The 16,989-nt window shown below is 39.2% G+C and overlaps 1 protein-coding gene across 1 annotated transcript in view; it reads left to right on the forward strand.

Moving 5' to 3' along the window:
- MYO5A (myosin VA) overlaps nucleotides 1-4,869 on the forward strand; it is a 201,616-nt gene extending 196,747 nt beyond the window's left edge. Inside the window, exons 39-41 of the mRNA XM_065941894.1 lie at nucleotides 613-787; nucleotides 2,816-2,896; nucleotides 3,176-4,869. Coding sequence (XP_065797966.1) covers nucleotides 613-787; nucleotides 2,816-2,896; nucleotides 3,176-3,328 — 409 coding nt within the window. The 3' untranslated portion in view covers nucleotides 3,329-4,869. The remainder of the gene's footprint in view (nucleotides 1-612; nucleotides 788-2,815; nucleotides 2,897-3,175) is intronic.
- Nucleotides 4,870-16,989: the final 12,120 nt, after the last annotated feature.

Consider the following 16,989-nt stretch of genomic DNA (forward strand, 5'->3'; position numbering starts at 1 on the left):
GTTTTGCAAACCGCTGTCACTCGCTTGGCCACCTCTTAAAACCTCAGCATCTGTGTAGTTTCTGTGTCTCTCTCCATATTTTCCATTTGCCTCTTCCTATGCCCGCACTTGCCATTCTTGCCTACATCCCTAAACTTCCTCAGGCCACTACCTCCATCATCCAGGCTCTTCCCTGAAAAGGGTCAGAGCACGGGGTAGGGATCTTATTATGTCCACTAGCTTGGAGTTTGACATAAGGAACAGAGAGTATTAGAGGATTGTCAGTTCTCTCTTCTCAAGTTGTAAAAAGCTGTAACATGTTTTCTGCTCTGCTGTCTAATAAGGACACAACCATATTATGTGTTCTATTTTTTTTTTTTAGCACACCTTATTTTGTAACTTGCTATTATGGCTACACTTCTGTCTTCCATTAAAGAGAATTATAGTCTCTAGAATTATACTCACTCTTATATTATTATGATTATAAACCTGATTATTTATAGTGATAAATTTTTAGGCACAGCTAATGATTTAAAAAACAGAAATTCCTAACAAAGCCATGCACAGAAAAATTAAGACATTTATGATAACATTCAGTAAATTTGCATCCCCCTCAACCCTTTTTTGACATAGGTACAATGTCAGTCAACTAGAAGAATGGCTGCGTGACAAGAATTTGATGAACAGTGGGGCTAAGGAAACCCTGGAGCCTCTCATCCAGGCTGCTCAGCTTCTGCAAGTGAAAAAGAAAACAGATGATGACGCAGAAGCCATTTGTTCCATGTGCAATGCTTTAACTACTGCCCAGGTAAGGCAACTTTCCCTATTATAAAATTCATCAAAGGTAACATTTAGGGAAGTTACGAAGGCTTCTAGTTATTGCTCTTGTCTCTGAGCTAACTTCATCTGTGTCAGAGATGACATATATCAATACTGTAGATCTTGAAGATAGGAGGTTTTACCACAAAGTATATTTCAGTACTAGTCACACTCATGCACATTCAACAGTCAGTAAATATTTATCCATTCTCTACACTGTTCTGTGTAACATTCCAGCCACTCAGATAAAACCAGGAGCAAGGCAAAGTTTCTGTTTTTATGGAGTATACCTTCTATACACTCTATGGAGCTTGAACTCCAAAGAGTCTTGTATATTATTTGATAATTGAATGATTCTTTAGACTTATCTATTTAAGACAGATAATTCTTTTTTTAATTGAAATGTAGTTGATGTATAATATGATGTTAGTCTCAGGTATACTACTCAGTGGTTTGACATTTGCATACATTATGAAATGATTAAGTCTAGCAACCATATGTCCCCATTTAAGGTTATTACAATATTATAAACCATATTCCTTATGTTGTAGATTGTATCCTCATGCTTTATTTACTTGATAACTAGATGTTTGTACCTCTTAATCCCTTCACCTATTTTGAACACCCCATGTCTCTTCCCTCTGCAACCAACTGTTTGTTCTCAGTATCACTTAAGTTGTCCCAGAGGTCTCTTAAAACCATCCTTATTTCTTTTCATTCTTTTTTCTATAAAGTTTCAGTGATTTGATTTACACTACTGTCTTCCATCTCACATCCACTCCTTTGTATCATTTCGTCTACTGTTGATGCCTTCCAGTGTCTTTTTTTTATTTCAGTTATTGTATTATTCAGCTTTTTCTGGTTCTTTATATTTTCTAACTCTTTGTGAGTTCATCCCTACTTCTCCAGAGTACAGTGAGCATCTTTATGATCATAACCTTGTACTCTTTATCAGGTAGATTGCTCATCTCCACTTAATTTAGTACTTCTGAGATTATGTCTCATTCCTTTGGTTGAAACATATTCCTGTCTTCTCATTTTTCCCAGTTTGTTTGTTTGTTTTCTGTGCATTAAGTCAGCTGGTTACCTTTCCCAATCTTAAAGAAGTGGCCTTATGTAGGAAACATCTGTGGGCCTCCAAAGCATGCTGCCCTCTGGTTCAGAGCTCTGTGCCCAGGGGTACCCCCCCCCCATGTGGGCTGTATAGGCCCTTCTGTTGTGACAGGGCGCAGTAGTTCTACTGTGGGCTCCCTGGTGGGCAGGGTTGGCCCCTGGCCTGGTTGGCTGCCCCACCCTGCTTCCTTTGGTTTCTGCTGCCCCATGTTTTGGTGGGACCAGCTCCTAGCACAGCTGGCCCCAGGGCTAGGGAAACCCAGGGCTGGTGCTAGGCCCTTGGTAGGTAGTTAAGCACTGAGCACTAATAAGCTAGTAGGAGAACTCCGAATGGTGCTGAGGATCAATAACTAATCATTCAGGTAGAGTCTTGAATTTAAGGCAGTGAAAATATGGGAATGGCATTGGAGGACAGTGGCCACAGCGTGAGGCAAGGCACGGGCATAAACATGCCCACTTTTCTTTTGCCTAGTTATTTTTGTGCTTACTTTTGGATTTTTTAAATGTTTATCACTAATCTCAAAACATAGAAATCTTACATAGGTTACACATAGAGTATATATAGAAAGTAATTAGCTGAATACTCAGGACACTGATAACTATTGTTACTTGGAGAGACTGAGAGCATGAGAGTGGGAATACTTTTACTTTTCATGATTTTTTCAAATTTATATTGCTTCTTAAAATGTACAGATATTATATTAATACACTCTTATTGTAAAAATTTAAATAATAAAGGTAAATGTGCCTTCAAAACAGTTCCCTCTCCCATCTTGTCCTAACCAAGCCCTGAGTAGAATTAAAAGCAATAGGCAGAGATCCTTTTCATTTTCCTGATTAGAGGGACCTGGAATGTATGTATTTGATAATATGCTAAAAATTTTGATCATTTTATTTCTGCCAGATTGTCAAAGTGTTGAATTTGTATACACCGGTTAATGAGTTTGAAGAAAGAGTTTCTGTGTCATTTATTCGTACTATACAGGTAAGATCTCCCAGGCTTCCTTTTGCTTCAGTTTAGCAACACAGTCATTTGGATGGAAATTTTATAATTTATTGAAGGATAATGCAGTTTTTATTATATTATTGTATCATTTTCATAGTGCATTAATTTTTTGATAATAACTTATTGGGGAAATGAAGTGATTTTAAAACATATATAAGCATTTGTCATTCATTGAGGGTTTTTGGTAGAGTTTTGTCTAAAAAAATGTTTATAGGTTCAAAGAATTGATGTTCTGGTTTTTTTATTTTATTTTCTCAGATGCGTTTACGAGACAGGAAAGACTCTCCTCAACTCCTCATGGATGCAAAGCACATCTTTCCTGTCACCTTTCCTTTTAACCCCTCTTCCCTTGCGCTAGAAACCATCCAGATTCCAGCCAGCCTGGGCCTGGGATTCATATCACGGGTCTGAAAGTGATACCAAGGCAAATACTGACAATACATTTCTTGCCTGAAATAAGAACCCATTATTTCAAGTGAGCTACTGAAAACACATTTTAAAAGATACTACTTATTATCTCCCAAATAAAGGATTATTGACTAGAACTGCCCCTAGAATACTGTTCATCATCTTGGAAAGAAAGATAGGTTCCTTTGTGCCGTGTTACCTTCATAACAACACTTGTCCTTGGTCAGTTAGGTGTCTGCCATCGACGTACAGGTGAATGATGGAAGAAAAGAAAAAAAAAAAATGTGTCTTCAGCTGCCAGAATTTATTTTAAATCCTTATCACTGCATCTAAATGATATAAAAAAACCTGATTCCAGATATGAATATGAGCTGTTGTTAAGAAGGCGCCATCAAGGAACCTCCTATGTGCTAACCAGAACCATTGAAAGAAAAATCACCACCAAGTACATATCATACCAGCTTAGGAATCAATTATGTTGATAATGTCAAACTGGAACAAACAAATAAACTGGCATTATGTAAAGTAACTGGACAAGTAGCTCCCTTCTATGTGTCACTATGATGTAGAGATATTAAGAGAATGTTGGTTTGCTTAGAGCATGGAAGTCCATTTGTACTGTAGTTTACTGAGCATTTTAAATTGCTGCTACATACTATGTTCTTTAAAATGTAAGCGATATTCATATTAGGCACTACAACAATAAGCTTCTCTTTTATCAACTCTGTTTACAGTCCAATCAGATTAGTTTTAACTGGATTACGTGCACATATCTACAGATTCACCCTCACAAGTAGCAGACACTGGGAAGTCATGTAGTAATATGACACAACGTTTGACATTTAGGGATAGGAGTAGGCAAAGTGGTTAATGTTGATGTCATTTTTTCAGGATGTGTTATATTGATGTGCTCATTAACTTTCCCTGAGTGATATCACATCAGGGTACAGTGTTCTGTGAAGTGACTTATTTTTAGTTACTAGATCTGATTCCTGCAGTGCATATTTTCAACCCTGACAGGTTTTCTTTCTTCTTAATTTATTAAGAATTAATCTCAGTATCTAGAGAGGATTATCAGAATATTCATGATTCAGGTCTTGAAATCTTGATTCTTTTATAAATTATGCAAAGGAAAGTATATAATAAATAATTGATTCCATTTTTTAGGCTTTGCAACTTCTATAAATGTTCTCAGTACCACTAGGTATTTTCCAGAGCATCATATTAGAAATACTTTGACCTATATAAAAATATAAGGAAATTGATGAATTTTACAGAGGACTTGGTTTAATAAGACCCAGATTCTATAAGTTTTCATTCTGACATTCTAAGTAAACATACCATTTATCCCACAAATCTTAAACAATAAATGTTTCAGATTGTGCAAAAGCAAATTCTTAGCTTTCACTAGAAACTCTGGTTCGGAATTACAATCATAGATTTGTATAAATTAACTGTTAGATGATCTATAAAATATGTGCAATATTATTAATGGAAGTAAAACATTTTCAAATCAGTGATAAAGATTGTTATTAAAAGATAAATTCTGTCTGTTAACTTATTTGAGCCTCAAATTCCTCATTTATACAGTAAGAGTGTTAGACAGCCAGTTCCTAAGGTCCCTTCCACTTCTGAATTTCTCTCCTCGGAGTGCTTGGACCACAGAGAAGTGAGCTGCAGGTATTCGGTAAGGTTAGCCTAGTGTTTGAAGCACGTTAATTTTGAGGGATTAATAAAATGTAAAATCATAGGTTTATGAACCTATAATCTTTCTTAAACGTACATGATTTATATTCATGCTTTTAGAAATTTAGTTCAGGTAATTTCTATTGAATTGTGTACTGCTGTATTCAGATTGGATACATTTATTCATTTGCAAAATCAAGCAAAAATGCTGCTTCGGATTCTCTCAACTTTCCCTGGTTGTCAATGTGGTTTTCAATAACTTTTGAAACCACCTAGTTAGTACTGAATGTGTCAGAGTCTAAGAACATAGATGGGACTTGGGTGGGAGAGATGTCCCCTCAAATGCCACTGTGATTGTAGGCTCCCCTACTGAAACCTGGAAATTCTCCCAGGTTAGTCCTGTGTAGCATGTTCCACGCACACCCTGAGTCATGTCAGATCTTCAGGCTCACGCTCTAGCTTCCACTGCCACTGCAGCCCTTTGTCTTTGCCACAGACAACTTGTATCCTGAGGCATGTCTAGTCTGGGCCTTTCTCTCTCTCCTATCTCCCATCTTTCTGCTACAAAGAGCCTCTATTCCACACCCGAGCCACAGGCTCTCCTGTTCAGGGATGGTCACACAAAGATTATGCTATTTCAGGGCTCCAACTTCCTCCAGGCCCTATCCAGAACCCCAGATGGGGATCTGAATTAATTTCTCTTAGTGGCCTGAAGATCTTTAGTCAGAACAGAAATACCTTATGACCACAGAACTCCAAATCCTGGTAAGTCATTCTGTGTCCTAGTTTCTTGGAGAGGCAACAGTATTCTGCTGACTGTGGGTATCCTTGGCCTCTCTGAGGGCTTCTCACCTTTTCCTCTGTTCATTCACACTTTATTACCCAGCCTCAAACAAACCTCTGCCAGCCCTCCACACCATCCCCCCACTCACTTATCAATTCATTCTTTCCCTTCCTTCAACCAGGTATCCCCTCAACTGTCTGCTCACCTGCTCTGACTGTGTTGAAGGCTCTGGGTGGGGTCAGCCTTCAGTTATGCCCGCTTGCCTGAGGACTTCTCTTCGGGCCAATTTTTACATGAGTTCTTACAGTTCTCACTTCTCTGCAGTACTTCTTTGCATTACTACTCATACGCTTGTTCATAATTCCTCCATGACACACTATAGAAACTCAAAGAAAGAGTTCTTCGAGAAAACAATTCACTGTCTCAATAGCCACTTCTCAGTAGTCTCTTCACCACTCACTTTACATGGAGACTCAGCTCACACCTTGGAAAGCAAACCTGAAAACTTAGAAGCAGTTTCCCTTCTTGTACCTTCTTTCAGGTTAAGGTTTTGCTCTGCCTGAGAAACTATAATGAAGGGGGAAAAGATGAGCATGGGGTAAAATCCATGAAGTGTAGCTTCATGGTTCCTTCCAAAGTTGTGAAAGTTCCCCGTGCACCTGACACTTCGTTCCTCGATTGCAAAAGTACAAAAATATGTATTCCAAAGCCAACTGAGAGGAGATTTGGGGATTTGGGCCAGTTTGTCTCTTTTGCTTTATTTCATTCATTTCAATGGACAATTGAAAGTTGCCTCTTCCTGGGTAAGTGATTATAATATAGATCGAAGCTTTTAATAACACAGTGTAACTAATTTATTTTATTAGAATTTCAGTATAGTGGTGGTTGTGAGAAATGTCTTCCCTGGTAACCCTAGGTGAAGGGGCACCTGGCACCATCCTGAGATGTCCTCATATTCTCTTTCTCTCTCTTTCTCTTCCACGCATACACAGTCTTCAGTAACTTCAACTGTTTAACATAAAACAAAGCAAAAGTGTCACATGTGGTCCTTCAGTTCTCCTGGTGAAAGGGAGTGTAGAGACAGTACCTTGTGTCTGGCCGTGCTTTACTCCAGCTCCCTTGCTCTGTTACCTCATTGTGTCCTCACAGCAGCCCTGGAAGGTAGGAGGGTAGCTACTGCCATCCTTGTGTGTGTGAAAATTTGAGACAGAGATGAGTGAGTTGCCTCACTAAGGTTGCCTAGGTTGCCTAAGCTGTGCCATCATTCCACACTCAGCAGTGGCAGTGAGAGCACTTGTGCGGCAGAGACTTCAGAAAGCCCCAAGTTCCGTTTTGTTCCTCCTGGTAGCCGTGGGGTGCCCTGGCCCAGCACAAGCTGCTCTGTTTCTCTATCAGAGTTGGCTGCTGGCCTATGGGAGGTGAATAAACGCTGAGTACCAAGTTCTTGGTGCTGATCAGATCGGGTGCCTTGTGGTTTCCTTTTTGTCATAGTTACCAACTATAACTGGGCTTCCCTTGTGGCCCAGCTGGTAAAGAATCTGCCTGCAATGCAGGAGACCTGGGTTTGATCCCTGGTTTGGGAAGATACCCTGGATAAGGGAAAAGCTACCCACGCCAGTATTCTGGCCTGGAGAATTCCGTGGAGTGTATAGTCCATAGGGTCACAAAGAGTTGGACACGACTGAGCGACTTTCACTTTTACCAACTATAACTAGGTTTGGCTTTTGTTAATAGATCAGTGCCCCACTGCCCCGGAGGGTGCAGGACTCTGTTTTGGTCATTATTTAGTAGCAGGCTGTCCCAGCCTGACAGGAAATGGAGAGAGCCTCCCAACAGTTAGGAAGAAGGTCGCTGTCAACACACAGCCCTCAGAGTCACTATGAGAGCCACCGGGTGAGCTAGCAGAGCGGCCTGGAGAGAGCCTGAGGGCACAGGCCACGTTGCCGGGTCCCTGCTGAGGGCTGTCCACCAGGCAGGCCATACTCAAGGCTTTGTGTGTTTGAACATGACAGTGCGTGCATGCTGCCAGTGCTGGCTTTGGAGCCAAGAGGTTGGGGGGGCGCTGTGTATGCATAAGTGCATTGATTTCTGCTCAGGCTGTGCTGTGAGGGCCGCCTTAACCCCTGCTCCCTTCCCTCCTAGAGCTGCCTTAAGTTCTCTGGAACTCCTCTGTAAGGGGAAGGCTTGCCTGGAAAGGTATCTTGCCCTGATTCACAAGGTGTGAGGGTGTGGGTGGGCGTGGCCTCCTTTCTTCCTTCCCATTCTGCATGACCCTCCCCTCCTGTTGCTTCTTCCTTTGCTCTCATTTCCCAACACGTATTGGAACTCTGAGGCAGCAACAACCTCAGAGCCAATGAAATGTGATCTTAGTGTTTCCTGAGTTTGGGGGGCTCTGTGTTACAAGTAAGCAAATGAACGTATGAAAGAAATATAGAGATAATTTAGATTCTTGGTAATTCTTAAATGGCTTGTTTCCCACTGAACTGACGTTTTCTTAGGCTAAAGGGTATAATTGTAAAACCTTTCATGGACATTCATTAATTTTTTTAAGAACACTTTACCCATATCAAAACTGGAGTGAAAATTTGAAAGAGTGCTATAATTCTAATTCATTGTATTACCCTAAATTAAGTCAAACCGAGATTACAATAGATGTCTCAATGAACTGGAAAGCACTATGTAAAATATCTGCCAAAATACATTTTTTACATTTTTTATTTTATAATTTGGTCTAGTTAAAATGCTCATTAGCTCAATTTAATGGGTGTTACTAGATTCAATACAATGTCTAAATATGAATACTATTTCCTTAGTATTGTAATGTTGCTTGAAATATTTGACAGAAAACATTTCTTTCTAGAAAAATGTTTTTTCAATTGAAGTTTGTATGTAAAATTCAATGCTTAGTAGGTCAGTATACATTTTCATGACATTTTTCAGAGTCGATAGTTTTAAATATCTTATTGTTATTATATGTTATAAAAATAGTCTACATTTCAGGCTCTCTACAACACTTGAGTCATTTAATTTTTCCAACATATGCTGAATTTTTCCTTCAAATGTGGATATATGTATTATAATTTATGGTCCTAATTGTGTATTTTTGTGGAGCCCAGGAATTACATTGATTTTCTTGTTTCCTTGGAGAATTTAAGTTGCTCTAACAGTGTTGCATAGAAATGAGCTTATGACATTTAATGTATTTTAATTACTAACTTCAATTCTCAATTTACTGTGAAATGGATATGTCTTTTAACTGCCATAGCATTGAACATTGCAGTTTTTCTTTTTCCTTGTTGGATCTGGAAAAGGAATTCTACGTTGACCTACATAGAGAAACATGATCTTTGAAAAGTTCTTAGGTGAAATATTCCTTCATGAAAAATGAAGCAAAAGTACTGAAAAGTGAAAGGCATTTTCAACCAACTTTTAAACTAAACCCACCCTAGCATATCTCACATGAAATTTTTAAAAATAAGTTAATAATGCACCTCATGTCAACAAAAGCCTTTGAAACATAGGTTTTCACTAGATATCACCTAGTGCTAAGATGAAAAAACCAAGACAATATCAGATAGACATTTATGCTCTAAATTTGTAGTTGTCTGATGTTGTACTTAGTAAATGTGTGTCATTAATGCTGTATTCTCCTAGCTATTAATATTGTTCAAATAAAGATATGGATGTAAAGGATTTTTGTTAGTGTCATAAATTAACCGACATCTCATACACAAACATAGATCACATTTGGGGCTATGAAACACACCTTTAAATTTTAAAAGACTAACACTAAAAAACAATGACAGAAAGACAACTGGAAAACCCCCCAAAACTTGGAGATTAAACAACTTCTAAATAACACATGGGTCAAAGAAATAACTAGAGAAATTTTAAAATATTTTGAACTAAATATAAGTGAAAATACAGGTTAAAAATGAATCTATATACAAGAACAGAAACAGACTCATAGACAAAGAAAACAAACTTCAAAAAAGAAAAATTTCTGTTTCTGTTCAATTCAGTCACTCAGTAGTGTCCAACTCTTTGCGACCCCATGAACCACAGCATGCCAGGCCTCCCTGTCCATCACCAACTCCCGGAGTTTACCCAAACTCATGTCCACTGAGTCAGTGATGCCATCCAACCATCTCATCCTCTGTTGTCCCCTTCTCCTCCTGTCCCCAATCCCTCCCAGCATCAGGGTCTTTTCAAATGAGTCAGCTCTTCGCATCAGGTGGCCAAAGTATTGGAGTTTCAGCTTCAGCATCAGTCCTTCCAATGAACACCCAGGACTGATCTCCTTTAGGATGGGCTGGTTGGATCTCCTTGCAGTCTAAGGGACTCTCAAAAGTCTTCTCCAACACCACAGTTCAAAAGCATCAATTCTTCAGCACTCAGCTTTCTTTATAGTCCAACTCTCACATTCATACATGACTATTGGAAAAACTATAGCCTTGACTAGATGGACCTTTGTTGGTAAAGTAATGTCTCTGCTTTTTACTATGCTGTCTAGGTTGGTCACAACTTTCCTTCCAAGGAGTAAGCATCTTTTAATTTCATGACTGCAGTCATCATCTGCAGTGACTTTGGAGCCCCCCAAAATAAATCAGCCACTGTTTCTACTGTTTCCTCATCTATTTGCCATGAAGTGATGGGACTGGACATCATGATCTTAGTTTTCAGAATGTTGAGCTTTAAGCCAGCTTTTTCACTCTCCTCTTTCACTTTTCATCAAGAGGCTTTTTAGTTCCTCTTCACTTTCTACCATAAGGGTGGTATCATCTGCATATCTGAGATTATTGATATTTCTCCTAGCAATCCTGATTCCAGCTTGTGCTTCATCCAGCCCAGGATTTCTCATGATGTACTGTGCATATAAGTTAAATAAGCAGTGTGACAATATACAGCCTTGACATACTCCTTTTCCTATTTGGAAACAGTCTGATGTTCCATGTCCAGTTCTAACTGTTGCTTCCTGACCTGCATACAGATTTCTCAAGAGGCAGGTCAGGTGTTCTGGTATTCCCACCTCTTCAGAATTTTCCACAGTTTATTGTGATCCACACAGTCAAAGACTTTGGCACAGTCAATAAAGCAGAAATAGATGTTTTTTTGGAACTCTGGCTTTTTTGATGATCCAGCAGACGTTGGAAATTTGATCTCTAGTTCCTCTGCCTTTTCTAAAACCGGCTTGGACATCTGGAAGTTCACAGTTCACATGTTGCTGAAGCCTGGCTTGGAGAATTTTGAGTATTACTTTACTACCGTGTGAAATGAATGCAATTGGGCGGTAATTTGAACATTCTTTGGCATTGGAATGAAAATGGACTTTTTCCAGTCCTGTGGCCCCTGCTGAGTTTTCCAAGTTTGGTGGCATATTGAGTGCAGCACTTTCATGGCATCATCTTTCAGGATTTGAAATAGCTCAACTGGAATTCCATCACCTCCACTAGCTTTGTCCATAGTGATGCTTTCTAAGGCCCACTTGACTTCACATTCCAGGATGTCTGGCTCTAGGTGAGTGATCATGCCATCGTGTTATCTGGGTCATGAAGATTTTTTTTGTACGGTTCTTCTGTGTATTCTTGCCACCTCTTCTTAATATCTTCTGCTTCTGTTAGGTACATACCATTTCTGTCCTTTCTTGAGCCCATCTTTTCATGAAGTGTTCCCTTGGTATCTCTAATATTCCTGAAGAGATCTCTAGTCTTTCCCATTCTGTTATTTTCCTATATTTCTTTACTCTGATCACTGAGGAAGGCTTTCTTATCTCTCCTTGCTATTCTTTGGAACTCTGCATTCAAATGGGTATATCTTTCCTTTTCTCCTTTGCTTTTCACTTCTCTTCTTTTCACAGCTATTTGTAAGGCCTCCTCAGACAGCCATTTTGCTTTTTTGCATTTCTTTTTCTTGGGGATGGTCTTGCTCCCTGTCTCCTATACAAGGTCATGAACCTCCGTCCATAGTTCATCAGGCATTCTGTCTATCAGATCTAGTCCCTTAAATGTATTCCTCACTTTCACTGTATAATCATAAGGAATTTGATTTAGGTCATACCTTAATGGTCTAATAGTTTTCCTTACTTTCTTCAATTTAAGTCTGAATTTGGCAATAAGGAGTTCTGGATCTGAACCACAGTCAGCTCCCGGTCTTGTTTTTGCTGACTGTATGGAGCTTCTCCATCTTTGAATGCAAAGAATATAATCAATCTGATTTTGGTGTTGGCCATCTGGTGATGTCCATGTGTAGAGTCTTCTCTTGTGTTGTTGGAAGAGGGTGTTTGCTGTGACCAGTGCGTTCTCTTGGCAAAACTCTATTAGCCTTTGCCCTGCTTCATTCTGTACTCCAAGGCCAAATTTGCCTGTTACTCCAGGTGTTTGTTGACTTCCTACTTTTGCATTCCAGTCCCCTATAATGAAAAGGACATCTTTTTGGGGTATTAGTTCTAAAAGGTCTTGTAAGTCTTCATAGAACCGTTCAGCTTCTTCAGTGTTACTGTCAAGGCATAGACTTGGATTAACGTGATATTGAATGGTTTGCCTTGGAAATGAACAGAGATCATTCTGTTGTTTTTGAGATTGCGTCCAAGTACTGCATTTCGAAATTTCTATTTACCAAAGAGGAAAGGGAAGTAGGGATAAATTGGGAGTATGGGATTAATAGATAAAGCACATAAATATGAAGAATTCCAAAGACAGCAAGGCAAGATGAAGTATACATATATTCTGGAATAATGACAAAGAGGTATCATATTCTGGACTAAGTCTCAAAGTCCCTTTGAGACTTCAAAGAGAAGTACGGTAATTTCAGGAAGATAATGTTGGGTAAACAAATATTTGCTGGCAATGGGACACAGAGAGGACTCTGAGCCTGCTTGTTTTCAACTGAAAATAATCCATATGCCAGAGTAAGCACATCTTGGAGCGCTGTGTGCCCTGAGCCTCATCATCACAAAATGAAACAATTAAATACTTAGTAAGAGAATGAATCCTAGTCACAGCATTAGAGTTACACCTGGCCTCTGCCTTCCTTTCAGGCTTCCCTTGTGGCTCAGCCGGTAAAGAATCTGCCTGCAATGCAGGAGACCTGGGTTTGATTCCTGGGTTAGGAAGATCCCCTGGAGAAGGGAAAGGCTACCCATTCCAGTATTCTGGCCTGGAGAATTCCAATGGACTGTACAGTCCATGGAGTTGCAAAGAGTTGGACATGACTGAGCGACTTTCACTCTCACTTTCAAGAGAATGAATCAATAAACTGTATTTATACAATGGAATATTATACAGCAACAAAAATAGTAAACTGCAGCTACATGCAGCAGCATAGATAAATGTCATGTAAAAAGCCAAATGCAAAAAGTTACAAACATGATTCCACCTATAAAAACATCTAAAATAGGTTAAACTAATCCATACTGATAAAGGTCATAAAAGTGGTTACCTATAAGGGGTAATGGCTTTAAGTCCCATGGAAGGTTTAGGGTGTCAGGAATGTTCTATGCCTGAGTTGAGTGGTAGTTACTTGAGTGTGTTGCTGTATTCCATGTATAAGAATATATTGAGATATACGCTTCTTATTTGTATACTTTTCTGTATATAATTTTATTCTTCAGTAAAATTTTTTTACTTATAGAAAAAACTAAGAAGTCTCTGCTGGTCCAGTGGTTAGCACTCAGCACTTTCACTGCCATGGTCTGGTTTTAATCCTTGGTTGGGGAACTAAAGTTCTACAAGCTGTGAGGTGTGGCTAATAATAATCCTAAATTTAAAAATCAAGAAAAAAGTAATTAGACCTTTAGATTCCTTTCTTAACTCTGAGGAACCACACAGCTGTCCCTACCCAAATTATACCTTTTCTTTTTCTTTATGTTTTTTTGGACAATAAGTGCACAGAATTGAATTTACCATAGTTTTCTTATTTTGGCTCCTATTGTGGTTGATCCATGTCAAGCCCTTTTTAATATTTTTGGCATCACTTTTTGCTTTATCCCCAGTCCCACTTCCCTCAGCCTCATAAATATCCACTTTTGTTTATTTAATCGATGGCTTTATAATTTATCACCCACATGCTTATATCCATAGACAACATATAGTATTGCAATTTTTGTGAGTTTAAAATATATATGACTTGTGCTAGACATCTTTTCAGCATTGTTTTTCATATCTCTCTAAGTGGTACAGGTAGCTCATGTCCACTCCTATCAGAAGCTGTACAGTTTTATATTGTAAGCACACATGATTTTACTTATTCATCCCCCCTTTGATGGATATTTAAGTGTTTCCAGTTCTTTGATATATAACTGTGTTGTGATGAACATTTACTTAACTGTCTCTCTGGGTGACAATGTAAGACTATGGGAGAAATTTTTCTGCCTGAATCTATTTTCACTAAATATTCTCAGATTGCTCTCTTGAATGGAAGTATCAGTACAGTCAGTTCTAAATATCCACAGGTTTTGCCTCCACAGATTCGACCGCCCTCAGACCCAAAATATACATTTTTTTTTTAATTCCAGAAATTTCCAAAAAAGCAAAACTTGAATTTCCAGCAGCTGTTTACATAGCATTTTCATTGTATTAAGTATTATAAATAATCTAGAGATGGTTTAAAATGAAAGAACAGCATGTATATTATCTATGGTGAAACGGACCACCAGCCCAGGTGGGATACATGAGTCAGGTGCTCGGGCCTGGTGCACTGGGAGGACCCTGAGGAGTCGGGTGGGGAGGGAGGTGGGAGGGGGGATCGGGATGGGGAATACGTGTAACTATATGGCTGATTCATGTCAATGTATGACAAAACCCACTGAAATGTTGTAAAGTGATTGGCCTCCAACTAATAAAATAATATTTAAAAAAATAAATAAATAAATAAAAAAAGAAAAGAATATGTATAGGTTATATGCAAATACTATGCCATTATACACAAGGGACTTGAGCAATGGAAGAGTTTGGTATCTTTGGGGGTCCTGGGACCAGTCCTCCCTTGGATACCAAGTGATGATTGTGTAGTTCTCACAGCTATGTGAGCAGAACAGTTCTTGTTTCCTCACATCCTAGGCAGCATATGATGTTGTCCAACCTAAATATTATTCCTAATCATATGGAAGCAAAGTGCTATCTTAATTTGCATTTCTCTACTAATAAAGTTGATATGTCTTTATATGCTAACCAGCCATTTGAGTATCCCCATACACAAATTGCCTATTCATTTCTGCTACCAATTGTCCAGTTTTTAAAACTGGAGTTCCCATCTTTTCTTTAACCAGCTTACAATAGTTTCTTATTTATTCCAGATTAATATTCTAGATATTAATTATTTGTTTTTTTAATTGCAAATATATTTCCTAATCTGTTGCCTTTTATGTGTGAATGGTGTTCTTTACTGAACAGAAATGTTTCATTTTGATGACCTCAAATCTGTAATTTTCCTCTTCTATAGCTCTGCTACTTTGTATCTTAACTCATTCTTTCTTAACCCAACAGTTAAGATATTACCCCCTGACTTCCCTGGCTTAAGACAGTGGTTAAGACTCTGCCATTCCACTGCAAGGGGCACAGATTCCACCCTGATCAGGAAACTAGGATTCCACATGCCAAGCACTGTAGAGATATTACCCTTGTTTTTTTTTTTTTTTTTCTGGCTTTTCTTTTAAGTTTTATTCATGAATCCATCTGGAGTTTATTTTTAGATGTACTGTTTGCCACGAACTTGCTTTTTTCCCTCTATATAATGACCCTTCCAGATCATCCTAAAGGAGATCAGTCCTGGGTGTTCATTGGAAGGACTAATGCTGAAGCTGAAACTCCAATACTTTGGCCACCTGATGCGAACAGCTGACTCATTTGAAAAGACCCTGATACTGGGAAAGATTGAGGGCAGGAGGAGAAGGGATGACAGAGGATGAGATGGTTGGATGGCATCACCGACTCAAAGGACATGGGTTTGGGTGGACTCCGGGAGTTGGTAATGGACAGGGAGGCCTGGCATGCTGCGGTTCATGGGGGCACAAACAGTTGGACACGACTGAGCAACTGAACTGAACTGAACTGAATGACCTGTCCATTAAATAATCTCTTCCTTCCTCATCAGGTTCTCTAGGCCACTAAATAATGCAAGGTCCTGTTGGAGGACTACGTTCTGTTCCATTTTTCATGTATTTATTCCCATGACAGTATCACACAGTTTTAATGGCTTTGTGATATCCCTTAATACAAGGTAGGGCTAATCTCTCCTCTTTATTCTTTGTTTTGAGAATTGTCTCGGTTATACACAAACTTTTATTCCATAAAAAATATAAAGCAAAGTTGCTCAGTCATGTCCAACTCAGTGATCCCATGGACTGTAATCAACCAGGCTCCTCCATCCATGGAATTTTCCAGTTAAGAGTACTGAAGTGCATTGCCATTTCCTTCTCCAGGGGATCTTCCCAACCCAGAGATCGAACCCATGTCTCCCTCATTGCAGGTAGACGCTTTACCATCTGAGCCACCAAGAAACCCCCAAAAATATAAAACCACTTTGCAATTCTGCAAAAGTCCTGCTGGGATTTTTATTCCAGTTATATTAGGCTCATATATTCATTTGAGTACAATTGACACCTGTACAATATTAAATATTCCTATCCACGCAAACAGCATGACTTCCCATTCCTACCTTCTTTTTGACCCTTGAAAAGAAATTCAAACATTTCCTCCACAAAGGTAAAGTGCCTTTTTGTCAGTGGATAATTCGTTTTTGTTGATATTACAAATACCTCATTTTCTATCTATCATATTTTCTAACTGGCTATTTATCATACACAGGAAAATTATTCATTTTAACATCTGATTTTGAATATGGTTACCTGACTGAACTCTTGAACAAGTACTAATGGTTCTCCTGGATTTTCTATGCAAATGGTTATATCCTATGCTCCTTCCAGTAAGCACGGTGAGACCTAAAGGAGCTAAAACTTGAGTCGGGAACACTTCGGAACACACCTTTTTCCTGCTTTGAGAGCCAGGGAATCCCCAGCGGACTAGTTCTCGGTTGGGCGCTGTCTGACCCCGCCAGGTGGACCCACTTAACCGCGGGAACCAGCGGGGCGGCGGGGCGCCCCGCCCACAGCCCCCGTCCCGCCAATCAGAGCGAGGCCTCGCCAGGTGGGCCGGGAAGGGCCAATCCGGGACTCCTTTCTTCCAGCACTCGGGAAAGT

The sequence above is a fragment of the Muntiacus reevesi genome, chromosome 7, assembly GCF_963930625.1.
Source record: "Muntiacus reevesi chromosome 7, mMunRee1.1, whole genome shotgun sequence".
NCBI lineage: Eukaryota > Metazoa > Chordata > Mammalia > Artiodactyla > Cervidae > Muntiacus > Muntiacus reevesi.